Genomic DNA, 18612 nt, shown 5'->3' with positions numbered 1-18612 from the left:
GATATACGTTTTGGAAATCTACTAGAATAAAAATAAAATCTGTTGTTTTTTCTTTGATGAACAGTAAGAATTATGTAGGTATGTATAATGTTTGCAAGAGAAATTTGCTGAACATTCTGTTGATTAAACCATGAAATAATTATTCAAACTAGTGAAAAATAAATCTATTTTTAATAAGATAGATTAATTATGTAACTAATTCAAATTTTAATTGATTAATGACACATTTAATTCATTTATTAATTACGTATTTTTAGTTATTTCTATCTGGCACTCGGCAATCCATGCACCCAGCCGTTATACTTAATTAGGCTGTTAAATAGTGCTGCGTAATTAAATAAAATAGCATACCTCACCCGATTTGATCAATTACAACTTTTTTTATTTATTTATTTTGTATAAGTTAAAGAAACCAAAAAATAAATACGATTTCTGTTCGATAAACTTTGTTTGAATGACTGTGCGCTTTTATTTTTGATGTATACTTTTACTTCCGGGTCACATCCCTCCTTTCTTCGTCGTTCTGAACGAAAACCCTAATTTGCCCCCCCCCCCCCCCCCCCAAAAAAGTGAGAGAGAGCGCGCGCGAGGAAAAAAAAAGCAAACAAAAAACAAAATTGGATTTTTTTAAAATTCGGGTTTCCTGTTTTTTTGGATTTTGACGACACACGTGATAATCCTGATTTTTAATTTTTGGTTTAAAACAAAGAAACGGGGGAAGCTGCTGCTGGTTTCCTTTTTCCAGTTTTGCCTCCCGGGAAACAAAGCGAGCTGCGCGAACGTGACATCGGACCACACAGCTTTTATTGTGAAATTAACTTCTCCAAAGGTATTCTGATTACAGATTTATCGAGGGTGGAGGGGAAAGCTTGCACACCACGAGACTTTGGTGAAAATTTCCTGTAAAACTTTTTTGTTACGTTGTTGCTTTTGAAAAAAAAAAAAAGGTTGAGAAATGAATGATGTTGGGGGTTTTTTTCCCGATGTTTTAAACCAAAAACGAAATAATAATACATAAAATCACCAAAAAACAAAAGCCGTTTAATCATTCTGCAGAAAGGCTGTTTGGAAAGTTTGCAGGCATTAACTGCTTTTTCCCCCGCAGGTTGTGCCAAATCATCTCACTTGGTTTCACGTGCACACTTGTATTAGACCAAATTTTTTTAGTCCTAAACATTTTTATATCCCGATTCATTCACAGGGGGCTCTCCTCATAAGCTTGAGCTCATTGTCTTGCTTGATGACCCACATGTTCTCTCAACGTGGCAACGTTGAATAGAAGCAGCATAGCTGCCACCTCCATGCATGTGTTGTTTTGCGGGATTCTGTTTGGTTAATGTCTGTCCTCCAAACTCTCCGAGTTCATCAAGGTGTACTGGAGCAAAAAAGTCCGATAACTGGCAGTGAGATTCTCCCTGCTGCAGGTGGTGGAGTCAGGATCACTGACCTTCACTAAGGTCAGGGAGGCCTGCAGGGCCTTTTGGGGTCTCTTCATGAAAGTTGTTACCATTCTTTTGGGGGAACTTTGGAAATGGTTACCTGATATTTGTAGATAATGGGTCCATTTATCTCAAATCATCAACTTATTAATAACATTTTCTTCTCAAACATGTCTGATTTGCATGTGTAATGATTGCTGGGAAATTTTAACTTCATATATTAAATAATTAAAAGCCCATCCACTCAGTTTCAGGCCGCCTCCTTTTTTTTTTTTTTTTTTGCACTTTGAGATCTGAGGCAATGTTTGAACATGAATATCTCACAAACTTTTAAAGATAAAAGCCTGAAATGTGCACTGCCCTTTCTTGCCATAAACCTGAAATCTACTTTTACTTTATAATGTTTTTAACTTAATCTAAATGATCAGACTTCTCCAGGGTAATATGCATGCTTACAAAGTGAGCCTTGAAAATAGAAAAAATTTGCATATATTTAACTAAATTATTTTCTCAGCTATAATTAGAGTACTGTGGAAACTCTGTAAATTAAACTTTGTTCTATTTAGACTGGACTGTCTAATGATATTTTTGCTTTTGTGGTACAGCTCGCAAGTATTCTAAATGTTTTATGTTGCTTCATTGTGAAATTCAACTATATACCATTAAGAAATTGTAAATAATTCTTTTTGGCAATGTGATTTATTTTTTAGTTACTGTTGTATTAGTGCTCAAATATGGGACTTAATAGGATGGCTTTATTTATTTAAATCATATTTTAATTAGCCAATAGAGTTGGATTTTTTTATCCAACTCTTCCAAGTTACAGAGGTGCACTAGATGGGCAACAGTGAAACAACCCCCAAACAGGAATGATTTTACAGCTGGAGGCCACTGAAACTTTTCTGACTGTTTTATCGCTAGTTTTGCATTTTGCTTGGGTCAGTGTCACTGCTGGTAGCATGAGGCAATACCTGGACCCTACAGAGGTTGCACAGGTAGTCCAACTCCTCCAGGATGGCACAACAATACATGCCATTGCCAGAAGGTTTGCTGTGTCTCCCAGCACAGTCTCAAGAGCATGGAGGAGATTCCAGGAGACAGGCAGTTACTCTAGGAGAGCTGGACAGGGCCATAGAAGGTCCTTAACCCATCAGCAGGACCGGTATATGCCCCTTGATGCAAGGAGTAACAGGGTGAGCTGCCAGAGCTACAAAATGACCTCCAGCAGGCCACTGGTGTGAATGTTTCTGACCAAACAACCAGAAACACAGTTCATGAGGCTAGCCTGAGGACCTAGTGGGCCCTGTGTTCACTGCCCAGTACCGTGGAGCCTGATTGGCATTTGTAATAGAATACCAGAACTGGCAGGTCCACCACTGGCACCCTGTAATTTTCACAGACTAGAGCAGGTTTACCCTGAGTGCATGTAACAGACATGAAAGGGTCTGGAGATGCCTGTTACATCATTCAGCATGACCAGTTTGGTGATGGGTCAGTGACGGTTTGGGGAGACATATCCATGGAGGGACACACAGACCTCTACAGGCTAGGCAACAGCACCATGACTGCCATTAGGTATCAGGATGAAATCCTTGGACCCATTCTCAGATCCTACACTGGTGCAGTGGGTCCTGGGTTCCTCCTAGTGCACGACAATTCCCGGCCTCATGTGATGAAAGTATGCAGGCAATTCCTGGAGGATGAAGGAATTGCCCCCATCGACTGGCCCCGACGCTTGTCTGACCTAAATCCAACAGAACAGTTCTCAGACATTATGTTTTGGTACATCTGATGCCGCCAGGTTGCACCTCAGTCTGTCCAGGAGCTCAATGATGCCCTGGTCCAGATCTGAGAGGAGATTCCCCAGGATACCATCCGCTGTCTCATTAGGAGCATGGCCTGACTTTGTCAGGCATACATACAAGCACATGGGGGCCATACAAACTACAGTGTACCATTTTAAGTTGCAGTGAAATTTTGGTAAACTGGACCAGCCTGTTGCATCATTTTTCACTTGGATTTTTGGGGTGTCTTTGAATTCAGCTCTCTATAGGTTGGTGATTTTCATTTCCATCAAACAATGTGGCATCCAACACATTTCCCAGTACATATCAGTATAAATATCCAGCATGATTTTTTCCCCCATTGAGATCAGATGTGTCTTCAAAGTGTAGGTATTTAAACTGTGGACCATAAAAGTTTCAGAGCCTTAGAAATGGCTTTGTAACCCTTCCTAGACTGATAAATTTAGATAAAACTGCCCTCAGTCACCCAGAGATATATTTGATTTTTTTTGGCACAGTGTTTCTGGTGAGACCTTCTTGTCAGAAGCTGGCCAAAGGTCATCCTTTGAAAAAGATCTGTTTACTGAACAGGGCTGGCTCCAGTCAGGTCTGGGTGTGTCTTCCTGTTCAACTAGTCAAATCAAAACAGGTTGGTAGTATTTTGAATTGAGTAACTAAGTGGATGGGTACTTTTTCACAGCGAAACTTTGATACTTTATTACCTGATTAGATGTATTCACACTTTTTCCTGTCACATTAGTGCCATGTGCATTGTGTTCCTCTAACTGTGCACTGCAGGTGGTCTCTGCAGGTGGTCGCTCGATTATATTTAGTTAAGCTGTGCGAATGAGCAGCAGAGGGTATGAGTGGGAGGGGGCAGTATCAGGAACAGTAGTCTATAAAACTGGTGGATTCACTCGGGCTCCGCTGAGAAGAAGAGAGTGAAGGGAGAGCTGAGACCTGAACTTTTCTTTCCTTTTCTCTCTCCCCCCTCCCTCCTTCAGTAAGGCCACCTGTCTGTCTGGCCCCTCTGGAAACATGTCTAAGGACCTCCAACCAACTGTGGACCCCACAAAAATGGGGGTCGGACGATCCATCGCTGTGTTGACATCAGGAGGAGACGCCCAGGGTAAGCAGAGCATTCTAACTATAGCTTTAGTCTCAGTGGAGGGTGGAAAAACAATCAGACAGCATCTTCTCTGCTGATGTATCTAAGTACTCAACAAGCTGTAAAAGGCCTAGTTTCTTTGTCTTATGGAGGGCAGGGAAGTATCATGTTAATTCTCTGACTGCACAACATCTTAAATAAGATCAGAAACCAAAGGACCAAGCAAATTTTTTTTTTTCTTTTCTTTTTTTCCAATGCTGAATGCCAGCTGTCAGAGGCTGATGGCGTTTTGGCTTTAAGTCCTGCTTGAAGTCAGGTGCATGATAAGAGGATTACATCTTGGATTAACTGCACCATCAATGCCTAATGTTATTATGCTTGTAATGTTTCACTTTGGAAGTGTAGTGGGGTTTAAAATTGGGCACTTTACAAATAAACGCTTAGCTCAGCTCATTTAAAGGTTCAAGTTCAAGATGCTGTTGTCACTGCTTTTGTTCAAGTACAATAATGTGGTAGTGAATGTGAAATAATAAATAGAAACTTTTCTCTCCTTTTTATTTTTATCCTACAAACGCTTTTGGAGCTTTATTGTCCTCTTCCACTCTTCCCTTATTTTACATATTTGGAGCTAATCTTAGTGCCAGTGACCTTTCTCTGGTATGGACAAGAGAAACGCCCCCGACCACAGCTGCTGTCAGTTGAAACGAGAGCTGCAACATCCCAGCCAGCCACAACACAAAGTCTCACAGTGGCCTTTAGTGTACTGGACATCAAAGGACAAGATGGTGCACAAGACACAACTTTCCCTTATGTCTATTCTTGGCTTGACATGTGCCAGTGTACAGACTGAGTCACTTAAAGGTTAAGATGAAGCTGGAAGCTGTTTAGCTAGTGTTTGATATAAAGCATAAAATGGTCAGTTATCACAGATCAGGTCATTTGTGTGTTTCAGGCATGAATGCAGCAGTGAGAGCCACAGTCAGAGTTGGCATCTACACTGGAGCCAAAGTCTACTTTGTCCATGAGGTATTTGAGCTGCATACAGGTGACGCATCATAATATAAGACAGAGACTCATAAGAGAGACTTGTCTGTTAAAGTCAAGAAAGAAATCAGCAGCTGAAGCTTAACAGTGTATGTTTGGCACGTGTTGTAGGGCTACCAGGGCCTGGTGGATGGAGGAGAACACATTTGTCTCGCATCGTGGGAGAGTGTGTCTATGATGCTTCAGCTGGTGAGTGATGTGCAGCTGACATGAAACAAAGTCTAACACAATAAAAAAGTAAAAGATAATATGACAGCCTAAATACTTTAGCTCTCACTCCAGATTTAAAGCCAAAGAATAAAAAGGAGTTTTAAAAGTTTTTAAAGTATGCCTTAAAAACATTCAAGGTGGAGTCTGACCTTGCACGAGGGGCAGCTTATTCCACAGTTTAGGGGCTATGGCTGAGAAAGCTTGATTCACCCCCCCCCCCCCCCCCCCCCCCCCCCCCCCTCCGTTCTTAAGTCTAGGTTTTGGAACATGGAGGAGTAGCTGGTGAACAGATTTCAGTGACCTTGAGGAAACATAAGGTGTTCAGAGATCAGCAAGATACAATGGAGCCATTCCATTAAGGGATTTAAAAACATACAGTAAAATTTTAAAATCAATCCTAAAATGCACAGGAAGCCAGTGAAGGGAGGCAGAACAGGGGCGATATGGTGAGAAGGCAAACAGCGGCATTTTGGACCAATTGAAGACTTGAAAGAGAGGTGTGATGTAAAGGGTGTTACAGTTGTCAAGTGGAGTTGAAATAATAGCATGTAAAAGTTTTAAAAGATAAGAAGGACTTGACCTTTAGAAAGAAGCCTCAGTTGATAAAAATCTGCTTTCATAACAGAATTAATCTGCTTTGTATCTTTAACAAGGATTAATATTTGAAGAGACACCTTTTGGAAAGAAATCACATTAACGGGCCAAAGGGAATTCTGATACAACTCATCTTTTATCAGCTTTTAAGATCCTGAGTCACTTCCCTCCATAATGAACAATGTTTACACACATGACATTTCACATTGAATCTCCAGAACTCTGCTTTCACTCAAACTATATGTCTAACTTCCAAATTGTTCACACAAAGAGCGCCTAACAAACTAAAATTAAAATGTTAACAGTTTACAAACTCGTTAAGCCCAGCGTGTTTTTAGATTATTGGTCTATTGGAAAGGCATGTTGTTTTTGCCAGTGTAAATCTGAAAAGTGGATATCTCAAATGTACTGCAGATAAAAGTTAAACTATCTTCCTGGCTGCATGTGAACGGAGGTCTAGGGGAAGCTCTATAACACGAATCCAACAAAAAGTTGGGAAGCTGTGTAAACTGTAAATAAACCCATATTTTGATTATGATAATGTTCCTCAGTGTAAAAGCTTGATATTCACAAAGGTATCAATCGATGCCTAGGTATCAATGCTGAAACATATACACAGGTTTTAGAGCAACATATGCGCCCATCCAGAGAAGCCCTTACTTATTTCTCTAAAATGATGGTAAGACGCATCCTGGATTTATTACAACAGCATGGCTTCATAGTAGGAGAGTCTGGTTGCTGAATTAGCCCATCTGCCATCCAGAACTGAAAACATTTGGCACGTTATGAAATGAAAAACATGCCAGAGCAGACTCACGACTGCTGAGTAGCTAGAACCCTGTATCAGACAAGATTGGGACAACATTCCTCTCCCAAAAATCCAGCAAATGGTCTCCTCAATTCCCAGATATTTACTGACTGTTGTTAAAAGAAGAGGGGATGATACACAGTGATAAACATGGCTCCGTCCCTATGTTTTTTGAGACATGTTGCTGTCTAGTTCAAAATGAGCTAGTAGTTTTCCGAAAATGGTGCATTTTCACAGTTTAAACGTTTGATTTTTTTTTTCTGTCTTCGACTGTGAATAAAATATGGCTTTATGAAATTTGCAAATTGTTGCATTCTGTTTTTATTTACATTTTACACACTGTCCCGCCTTTTGTGGAATTGGGGTTGTATTTTGAGTAAACTGATCCTTTTAACCTTTAATATACTTACTGGAGTCAAAAGCTTCTGATATCATGATAAGCTGAGTGACGACATTAAGCGAGTGGCTCGACCCTGCGATTGAAGGGTGGTGGTAATGCTGTTGAAGCGCATCATTCATATTCATCTGTCTAAATACAGCAGCCTGGCAGTGGGGAAAGGGTTGACACACTGAGATTCATGAAGCATGTGATAATGATAGCAGCGGCGAACAGAGGCTGTGGCAGATTTCATCAAGATATCTTTACTTGTGATGCAACCTCACCTGATGGGAATTCAGGGCGTCCTAATGAGCTGTTAAAAAGCTGACCTGATGCATATCCTTCTAGTTAAATTTAGGCAGTTAACACTGACTGTTATGGAAATCATTGTCAGGTTAAATGCTACATTAACCTTTTTATTTTCTTTTTTTAACCTCTGCTGTCTGGCAGCTTAAGCAAGCAAAATTATTGTCTACATGCGCTGTTGTGCTAAACATCTTTGCTGTGCCAAGAGGAGCTCTATTGTAGGCACCTGTTATTGAAAATATTGACAGGTTAAATGTCTGTAAATGCTGCATTAACATTTTCAAAACAAGTTATAAAAGCTTCTCCTTTTCCTGTGTTAGGGAGGTACTGTCATCGGCAGTGCTCGCTGCAAGGACTTCAGAACCAGAGAGGGTCGTATGAAGGCCGCCTGCAACCTGGTGAAGCTGGGCATCACCAACCTGTGTGTAATCGGAGGAGATGGCAGTCTGACGGGAGCCAACGAGTTCAGGACTGAGTGGAGCGAGCTGCTGGTCGATCTGGTCCGAGATGGTAAAGAGACAAGCAAGAATAATGACTCTTTAAAATCTTTAAACCTCATCTCCTCATTTGTGTCTGACAAAAATCTGTCTGTCGTCCTCCTCTCTTCCGAGGATCTTCTCTAATTCATCACCAAAAGATGGGATAGAGAAAAACAATGAAAAGCAGATTCATTCACTAGGAAAATGCAGTAGTGTTGTATTGTTTTGAGCACTAAAAACTGAAGTTAGAAATATTTCCAAAATGCCATATACAGTTGACAACAAGAGAAGTAATCAAAGTGTGACCTCCCTTTTGTCCTTGAAACAGCACAAGCTCTCTTTGCTGCACTTCTTCTTGGCAGGTCGTAACTGCTTGTCTGTAGATTCATTCTCTGAGTATAGTATAAATTTGGGACCACTGTTCCCCAATTTTAATGTGTGACTGACAAGAATGTGAACAATGTTCTTATATCATCATCATTATGTATTATGTCTGCAGGTAAGATCACTGAAGAAGAAGCCAAGAAATCGTCCCACCTCAATATCGTTGGCATAGTCGGCTCCATCGACAATGACTTCTGCGGCACTGACATGACCATCGGCACTGACTCCGCCCTGCACCGCATTATTGAGGTGGTTGACGCCATCACCACGACTGCACAGAGGTCAGACAGCAGCATGTAACACAGTATTGGTATTCTGTCAATTTAAAGCACATATACTGATTCTGCATATGTAAAATTTGAACTCCACAGCCACCAGAGGACATTCATACTGGAGGTTATGGGCAGACACTGTGGGTCAGTACTCTATGTGTACTTGTCTCTATACATAATTAGTGTAAAAGATAGTATTATATTTGCATGTGTTCTCTCACGTTGTTGCTTACCCCATCAATATACATGTTTAACAATAAGTACCCCTTAGAAATCCATTTATTCTAATTCATATTTAAAGACATGTAGGTATGCTGCATTATATAAAGTAATTTTGTTTTTGTGGCAAGAAACTGAATAGCTCTTCAAGTACGGTTTTCATATCAATATGATGCTGGTACAAATTGCAACTTAATGCATTTGTACTGCTTGTTTCAGTGGATCGATGGGATTTTATGACTGTTTTTTCTATTTTAAGCTATTTAGTGATTGCAGCACAAAAGAAAGTGTTCCTGTGGCTGAGTCATGTATGAATCTTACTGGTTAACTGTGTGTGTGTGTGTGTGTGTGTGTGTGTGTGTGTGTGCATGCGTGCATGCGTGCATGCGTGCATGCGTGCATGCGTGCAGGTACCTGGCCCTGGTGACAGCTCTGGCCTGTGGAGCTGACTGGGTGTTCATTCCCGAGATGCCACCAGATGATGGCTGGGAGAACCACTTGTGCAGGAGGCTGTCAGATGTAAGTATATCTTCATTTGAAGATGGCCACACCTTCTCTTCGCATACGTAATTGTACTTTTGTCTCCTTTTGGTCTTTTTTTTTTTTTTTTTTTTTTTAGCAAAGAGCCCGAGGGTCTCGTCTGAATGTTATCATCGTGGCCGAGGGCGCGATGTGCAAAGATGGCAAACCAATTACATCTGACCACATCAAAAAGGCAAGCTGTATCGTTATTTTTGCTGCGTAAGGATTATTGGAAATTACGCTGACAATAAACTAAACAAACAGGTGGATTTGTTTGTGTCCAGTTGGTGACTGACAGGCTCGGTTTTGATACCCGCACCACTGTTCTTGGACACGTGCAGAGAGGAGGAACACCCTCTGCCTTCGACAGAATCCTGGTGAGTATCCCAGTAAAGCACAAGAGTATAATCTACTCAGTATATGCCTCTACTTCTGTGCTACAAAGTGAGATTAATGGCTTAGCAAGCTACATTCAGCTAAAACTCAGTTTTCTGTGTCATATAAGTGGCTCTTCTTTTTCCTGGCTAAATCACCATGGTAACTCTTTAGGTTTTGTAAAGCGAGCTAATGCAAAGAAAACCTGGCTGTGTTGAGCGTCCTTTGTAGTATACCCCTCTGGTAAACCAACTGTTTGTTTCTCACAGGGCAGCAGAATGGGTGTGGAGGCGGTGATGGCACTGCTGGAGGCCACCCCAGACACTCCCGCCTGTGTGGTCACCTTGTCGGGGAATCAAGCCATCAGATTGCCGCTCATGGAGTGCGTGCAAGTGGTATGTCAGTAAAAAGATGATTAGTGTGTTGCTCTACTTGTTTGGAAGGATATCCACTAAGACTATGATGACTTTGTGTTTTATAGACCAAAGAAGTGGCTGCTGCCATGGCTCAGGGCAGATTTGACGATGCCATCAAGCTCAGAGGAAAGTACGTATTTTCCAGAGAGTGACAGCAAAAAAAAAAAAAAAAATTCAACTGTTTGACTAACTTTGCATAACTGTGGAGCATTAAGTGTGCTATTGTAATAAATACATTTTTACCATGCTTAATACTGACAAATTAAGTTAATAGAAATCCATCCTATAGAAGAACAGAAGACTGCCAACACGTGGGCTGGACAAATGAAACAATAAATGGCACACATAATCAATTAAAAACTTTTCAAAATAAATTTTGTAGTGCCATTTAAATATCAGACGATAATTAATATTTTGTAATTTGACTAAGTACTGTAAAAGTCTAACAGCCCAGCCATATTTTGAATCTAGCTAATAACCCACTAACCCTCATTTGTGATGTGTAGGAGTTTTGAAAACAACTGGAATACATACAAGCTGCTGGCTCACATCAATCCTCCAGATGTTAAGGTGAGCGACCTTCACTTTCTAAACCACACTTTTCACTAACACCTGTTATTACTGAATTCAATTAAGTGACCTTCAGCTGTCTCATTGTGTCTGTCTGTTACTGGCAGAGTAACATCAACGTGGCCATTATGAACATCGGCGCTCCCTGTGCTGGTATGAATTCAGCAGTGCGTGCAGCAGTGAGGATGGGGATCATCCAGGGTCATTCCATGTTGGCTGTCCACGATGGCTTTGACGGTCTGGCTCAAGGACAGGTAACTTTTTGTGTGTGTGTGTGTGTGAATTTGTTTTGCTTTTAAACCAGAGAGCCAATGTCACAAATGCAGAACTCTTCATAAATCAGCTACAAAGACTAGAAATCTGCTGGTTGTTCCCTTTGGTGTTGTGGTAACTATCAAATCAACAAAGATGAGCAAAAACATCCACATAGCAGTCACGATGGTAATATATTAGTATGAATAAAGTCTTTCACACAAGTGTTACACCTGTGTCATTTGAAGCATTCCTTCAACAATACAGAGGCTAACAAAGCACTATAAACACATGGGGCTGTAGTCATAGTGTCAAAAGATACTTTATTAGATACAAGCCTAACAAATTAAACATACCATGATGTCTTTCTATGCTTTAATGAGCACCACCTGATGTCTGTACTGCATCAGAGGAGAAAGAGGAGTTGCTGTGGCACTGTTGCTGCCTGGACTCAGTACACAGTCTGTGTACTGTGTTTGTGTGGCATAAGTTGGTTCTGTGGTTGAATGAGCTCGGAATTTATATTGGGAGTAAAATAAAAGACCTCACGTGGATGAAATTGGAGTCCTTGTTGCATCCATGTATTATGTAAAAAAAACAGGCCTTTCATAATAAAAGCCCTCTTCTGTTATGTTATTTATTGGGGGAGATAAATGCAAATGCATGCTTTCAAATAAAAGGCTTCCACTAAAAGGTCATTTATTGCTTTGTTGTATGTATACTGTAATTTTTTTTTTTGTCTGTTTTCCAGTAGTTGTAAATGTTTCGCTATTGGGTATTCAATCTTAATTAAATATTCCTATTCACTACAGATCGAGCCCATCACCTGGACTTCGGTGACTGGCTGGACTGGAAAAGGAGGTTCAATGTTAGGTACCAAGAGGTAAAAAAAAAAAAAAAAAAAAGTTTTTCAGAGGCAAATGTTTGTTTGGACAAGTAAACATCTTTTCACTGTATTTGTCTGGGTTTTCCTGAAGAACTCTTCCAGGCAAAAGGTTGGAGGAAATCAGCCAGAACATTGCCAAATTCAGCATCCATGCTTTGGTGATCATTGGTGGCTTTGAAGTAAGATGTGGCAGAGGCCTTTGTTTCTTTTCATCTCACTCAAAGCTTGAAAGTTTCTGAACTCTTTTTAGTAGCACAGAAACTAATGAATCTCTTTCTCCTCCCTTGCTGCAGGCATATGTTGGAGGCCTTGAGCTGGTGCAGGCTAGGGAGAAATATGAGGAGATGTGCATTCCCATTGTGGTTATCCCTGCCACTGTGTCCAACAACGTTCCTGGCTCTGACTTTAGCATCGGCGCTGACACTGCCCTGAACGCCATCACCTCCGTTAGTGGCTTAACAGCACATACACCGATCACGCATAACATTGTGACCACTGACAGGTGAAGTGGATAACACTCAAAGCTGATGTGTTAGAAGCAGGAAAAACGAGCAAGTGTAAGGATTTGAGTGAGGTTGACATGGGTCAGAGCATCTCCAAAACTGCAGCTCTTGTGGGGTGTTCCCAGTCTGCAGTGCTCAGTATCTATCAAAAGTGGTCCTAGGAAGGATCAGTGGTGAACCAGCGACAGGGTCGTGGGTGGCCAAGGCTCAGTGATGCACGTGGGGAGCGAAAGTTGGCCTGTGTGGTCCGATCTAACAGACGAGCTACTGTAGCACAAATTGCTGAAAAGGTTCTGATAGAAAGGTGTCAGAATGTACAGCGCATCACAGTTTGTTGTGTATGGGGCTGCATAACTGCAGACCAGTCAGGGTGCCCACGCTGACCCCTGTCCACAGCTGGAAGCTCCAACAATGGTCACGTGAGCGTCAGGACTGGACCACAGAGCAATGGAAGGAGGTGGCCTGGTCTGACGAATCATATTTTCTTTTGATCATGTGGATGGCTGGGCGCATGTGCATCGCTTACCTGGGGAACACCTGGCTCCAGGATGTACTAAGGGAAGAAGGCAAGCAGGAGGAGGCAGTTGATGCTTTGAGCAGTGTTCTGCTGGGAAACCTTGGGTCCTGCCATCCGTGTGGATGTTACTTTGACACATACCACCTACCTAAGCATTGTTACAGAGCATATACACCCTTTCTTGGATGCGATATTCCCTGATCTCTGTGGCCTCTTTCAGCAGGACAATGCGCCCTGGCACAAAGCAAAAATGGTTCAGGAATTGAGGAACAAAATGAGTTTGGAGTGTTGACTTAGCCTTCAAATTACAGAGCTCACAATCCAATCAAGGATCTGTGGGATGTGCTGTACAAACAAGTCTGATCCCAACCTAAAGGATCTGTTGCTGACATGTTGGTGCCAGATACCACATCATACCTTCAGGGGTCTAGTGGAGTCGATGCCTTGATGGGTCAGGGCTGTTTTGGAAACAAAAGGGGGACCAACACAGTATTAGGCAGGTCATAATGTTGTACATGATTGGTGTGTACACACACACACACACACACACACACACACACACACACACACACACACACACACACACACACACACACACACACAGATTAAAACAAAAAGCTAAAACCCCTTTCTTTCTGGTTTGTTTCTCTGCAGACCTGTGACAGGATCAAGCAGTCTGCGGCAGGTACCAAGCGCCGTGTGTTTATCGTTGAGACTATGGGTGGATACTGTGGCTACTTGGCCACCATGGCTGGTTTGGCTGCTGGGGCTGATGCTGCTTACATCTATGAAGAAAAATTTGACATTAGAGATCTGGAGGTGAGTTAAAGGTCATTGAAGAACAGGGCATGCCATCCAGTTTTGACTGTTCGGGACTCCAAAAGAGAACCAAAAAATCCTGCACACTGTTTATTGCTTGAAATGACTTAATGCTACATTTCGGTCTGTATTTCTTGAATGAATTTTTCCTGAAGAGGGTTCAAAGACAGAAAAATAATGAGTTCAGTTGTGTGGGATTCTTTGGTTTTCCATTTCAGTTTTCAGTGTTTAAAGTTTTGGAGACTGAGAAGGAATTTGTTTGAACTTTGCTCACAGGCGAATGTACAGCATGTTGTCGAGAAGATGAAGACAACAGTGAAGAGAGGTCTGATTCTCAGGTAGGTGTTGTGTTTTTTTTTTGTTTTTGTTTTTTTTTGTTTTTTCTGCTAGGGAAAATAAATGAGGTGCAGCAGGAAAAAGTTCAATGCCTGCTGAAAAACCTGTAATCGGGGTAAATGCTGCAGAATAAAACCAGTGAATATGCGCATGCTGTAGCTCACTGTTCATTGTTTATTACTGATTTAGCAGTGCCTTGAATGATGTCTTCCATTTTCCATAGTACAAACATAAAAAATTAGTATTTTTACACATTATGAACCCAGGAGACAAGTTGGTGTACATTATGTTTTATGCAACAGGCAATATTAACTGAATGCATTTTAGTCACAGTAGTAAAGTCACAGTTTAAGAAAACTGATGAAAGCTGAATTGTATTTAGCTGCTTTAGTTTACTTGGCTCACTGTCAAAACTTTCTGGGACCCTTGAATTGAAAAGACCCCAATTTTTAATTTTTTTTTCACCTGTTACCAACAAAAACAAAGTCCCGATGACAATAGAATAATTAACTGTTCAATGTTCACAAGGAATGAGAGCTGCAGTCCTAATTATACGACTGACTTCATCTTCAACCTGTACTCAGAGGAGGGAAAAGGCATCTTTGACTGCCGTAAGAATGTCCTTGGACACATGCAGCAGGTGTGTTCATGTGGGGAAAGTGTCCAAAAATCACACACGGTAATTGATTTTTCTCTTTGTTTTTCTGCATTTTATTCTAACTGCCTGTGCCTCTACCAACTGCAGGGCGGCACTCCCACACCCTTCGACAGAAACTTTGGCACAAAAATGGGTGCCAAAGCTGTTCTGTGGCTGACTGACAAACTTAAGGAGTGCTATAGGCACGGTACGTGGACTTATAACCAAACTCTGTAAAACTCTGTGCGTGCATGTATGTGGGAGAATAAATAGCACACAGGTGCTGCTAATCAATTTAAATTAATTAATGGGTCATCAGCCAGTGTGAGCACCTCTAGAGAAGCAGACATTTTAGTAGTTTTGCTGGTCTGCAGCATTCAGGTGTTAACACAATGCCAAGAAGGAAAGACATCAGCAGTGATGTTAGAAAAGCAATACCAGCTGTCCAGCACAGTGGTAGAGGGGGTCATGATTTGGTCTTGTTTTGCAGCCACGGGATCTGGGCACCTTGCGGTCATTGAGTTGACCATGAACTCCTCTGTATACCAAAGTATTCTAGGGTCAAATTTGAGGCCGTCTGTCTGACAGCTAAAGCTTGACCCAAATTGGTCATGAAAAAGGACAATCAAGGCATCTAATGTCCAACACAATGGCTGTAAAAGTAAAGGATAAAGGTGCTGCAATGACCCAGTCAAAGTCTAGACCTCAACCTGATTGAGATGCTGTGGCAGGACATTAAGAGCAGTGTGCATAAATTAATGTCCACAAATTTAATGTGGGCCAGAATTCCTCCACAATGATGTGAGAGACTGATAGTCATACAGAAAAACATTACTTCAAGTTATTGCTGCTAAAACTACTGTATATAATCATCATAGAAATACAAACTTTAAAAACATGATACAACTATTTCATACATGTCTTCATATTGTGGAGTTGCTACCTTCCCTTCAATAAAGCATCTGGAATATGAATCATGAATTGTGGATTTTTTTTTTTATTTTTTTTTCCTCTCTGGGGTTTTTAGGTCGTATCTTTGCTAACACAGCAGACTCTGCTTGTGTGCTGGGAATGAGAAAGAGGGCGCTAACCTTCCAGCCTCTTGTTGAACTGAAGGAAGACACGGATTTTGAGTATGATGCATATTTTTCAGCTCACATATTGTAAGAATGTAAGTACAGTAAGAAGTGTCAGGGTGACTCATCCCTCTTGTGTCTGTTGCAGGCGCCGCATCCCAAAGACACAGTGGTGGCTGAAAATCAGGCCCATCATGAAGATCTTGGCTAAATATGACATCAAGCTGGACACCTCTGAACACGCAGACATGGAACATGTGATCAAGAAGAGTAGTTTTCTTGGGAAGTAGGCTCAGTCTACTCCCTGGTAGCACACTGTTGGAAAGGGGAATTTTGTTCTTTGCCATATACAAACTCCTGTTTTGTTTTGTTTTGTTTTGTTTTGTTTAACCATCTGTCCAGGTGCCCCAGTAAAAGAGTTGCTATTTTTCCTGTCCTGATTGTCTGTCTGATTCCTCGTTGTTGCCCTCTTCATCCTGGAAAACTTTCCCTGAATACACAGTGCAAAAGAGAAAAAGATGTTTAACCAGATTAAAGATGATTGATAAGCCCCAAAATGCTGTTTTGTTGGTGATTAATGGAGATTAATGTGAACTGTCCTGAGTAAGTAGCAGATAAATTTTTACCATAACGGTGTCTGATCGAACCCATACAGCAAACACACTGATTATACCATTAAAGATCTAGCAACTGCATGACCTAATAATCATCTGGATGATCATTGGTGAACCAGTGACAGTCATGGGTGGCCACGGCTCACTGATGTACATGGGGATTGAAGGCTGGCTTATGTGGTCTGATCCATCAGACAAACTACTGTAGCTCAAATTGCTGAAAAAAAAAAATTAATACTAGTTCTGATAGAAAGGTGTCAGAAGACAGAGCATTGCAGTTTATGTACAGGGGTGCATAACCGCAGACCAGTCAGGGTGACCACGTTGACCCGTCACTTGCCAAAAGCTCAGAGAATGGGCACGTGAGCATCAGGATGGCAAGACCTGGGACCTGCCATCCATGTGGATTTTACTTTGACACATTCCACCTACCTAAGCATTGTTGCAAAGCATGTACACCCTTTCATGGAAATGGTATTCCCTGATGGCGGTGACCTCTCTCAGTAGGATAATGCGCTCTGCCACAAAGCAAAAATGGTTCGAGGAGCACAACAATGAGTTTGAGGTGTTGAATTGGCCTCCAAATTGCCACGATCTCAATCCAATCGAGCATCTGTGGGATGTGCTGGATAAACAAGTCCAATCCACGGAGGCTCCACCTCACAGCTTACAGGACTTAAAGCATCTGTTGCTAACATCTTGGTGCAGATACCACAGCACACCTTCAGTGGTCTAGTCTCGACGTGGCAAAAAGGAAACTAACTCAATATTAGGCGGGTGGTCATAATGTTATGCTTGATCTCACACACACACACACACACATATTTATGTATCTATAGGTATATATGTGTACAACAGCCTCGTTTTTCTTTATCCTGCTCATGAAGAATACTTCAGCTGTGTGCAGCTAAAGAAAAAGGATTCACTGTAATCTCTGTTTTACTGCTCTTAAATATTCTCTGCAGACATTAAAAAAAAACAAATATTCTCTTCTTACAATAAGCTATGATTAGTATGGTTTTCTCACAAAAAAAATAGATAGCTTATGGAATAAGCCATAATAACAAACCAAACCATTCTTTTAAAAGTTATAGACATTCACTGAAGAGCTGTGTAATACTGCTGTGACTAAAACTGAAGTAGCCTTTCCTTTCATTTCTGTTGCATCAATTTTGGTAGATTTGTGGCTGAGAATTTTTTATAACAAAATCAGTGTTTACTGACTTATTTTTATGAGGCTCTCTAATTTACAGTTTCACTGAAGTTCAAATATGACTGTGAGGATAAGGAGACTTTAAATAAAACTCAGTGAGTGATTTATAGGATCCTAGCCTATATATACTCACTCACTTTATTAGATTAACGTATTCAAATGCTCATTAACACAAATATCTAACCAGCCAATCATATGCCAGAGACTGAGTGCATTTAGTCATGTAGACATGGTCAAGAGAGCTTTCTAAAGCTCAGTCCAGTGAGCAGCAGTTCTCTGAAAATGTCTTGTTGATGTCAGAGGTCAGAGGAGAATGGACACACTACTTGGTGCTGATAGGAGGGCAACAATAGCTCAAATAACTTATTACAATCAAACTATGCAAAGGAGTATCTCTGAACACACAATCCATCAAACCTTGAAGCAGATGGACTACAGCAGCAGAAGGCTGCACCAGGGGCCAATCATATCAGCTAACAACACAAAACTGTGGCTACTATTTGCATTGGCTCACCAAAATTGGGGAAAAAAATGTTTCACAGCTTGATGAGTCTCAATTTGTGCTGCAACATTTCAGATGGTAGGGTCAGAATTTGGTGTAAAAACATGAAAGCATGGACTCATCCTGACTTGTATCAACAGTTCAGGCTGGTGGTGGTGTGATGGTGAGGAGGATATCTGAGTCTCGTTTTTAATGTAATGTGTCTTAAACTTACATTAAAATTCTGAAAATTCCTATTCTTTATGGTTATCCAGTAAAATATCTGTAAGTCTAAGCAGGTATAGGTGTCTTTTAATCAAGCAGAGCACAAAAACCCCAGTTGCTGAATGGAACATAAATGCTGGAGCC

The 18612-nt window shown here is 41.1% G+C and overlaps 1 protein-coding gene across 1 annotated transcript; it reads left to right on the top strand.

Moving 5' to 3' along the window:
* The first annotated feature begins 569 nt into the window (after window positions 1-569).
* On the top strand, window positions 570-16492 carry LOC115782701 (ATP-dependent 6-phosphofructokinase, muscle type-like). The gene is made up of 23 exons (XM_030733056.1): window positions 570-829; window positions 4228-4352; window positions 5284-5357; window positions 5487-5564; window positions 7993-8182; window positions 8651-8816; window positions 8907-8951; window positions 9437-9545; window positions 9646-9741; window positions 9833-9925; window positions 10193-10318; window positions 10405-10469; window positions 10846-10909; window positions 11017-11163; window positions 11974-12044; window positions 12139-12226; window positions 12341-12493; window positions 13722-13886; window positions 14163-14224; window positions 14751-14862; window positions 14968-15067; window positions 15887-15992; window positions 16084-16492. The coding sequence occupies exons 2-23, from the start codon at window positions 4262-4264 to the stop codon at window positions 16223-16225; spliced, it is 2343 nt and encodes a 780-aa protein (XP_030588916.1). The 5' UTR covers window positions 570-829; window positions 4228-4261; the 3' UTR covers window positions 16226-16492.
* The last annotated feature ends 2120 nt before the right edge of the window (window positions 16493-18612 follow it).

This window comes from Archocentrus centrarchus, chromosome 7 (genome assembly GCF_007364275.1).
Source record: "Archocentrus centrarchus isolate MPI-CPG fArcCen1 chromosome 7, fArcCen1, whole genome shotgun sequence".
Classification (NCBI taxonomy): Eukaryota; Metazoa; Chordata; class Actinopteri; order Cichliformes; family Cichlidae; genus Archocentrus; species Archocentrus centrarchus.
The sequence above is the reverse complement of the archived record's forward strand: the minus strand, read 5'-3'. Positions and strand labels throughout refer to the sequence as shown.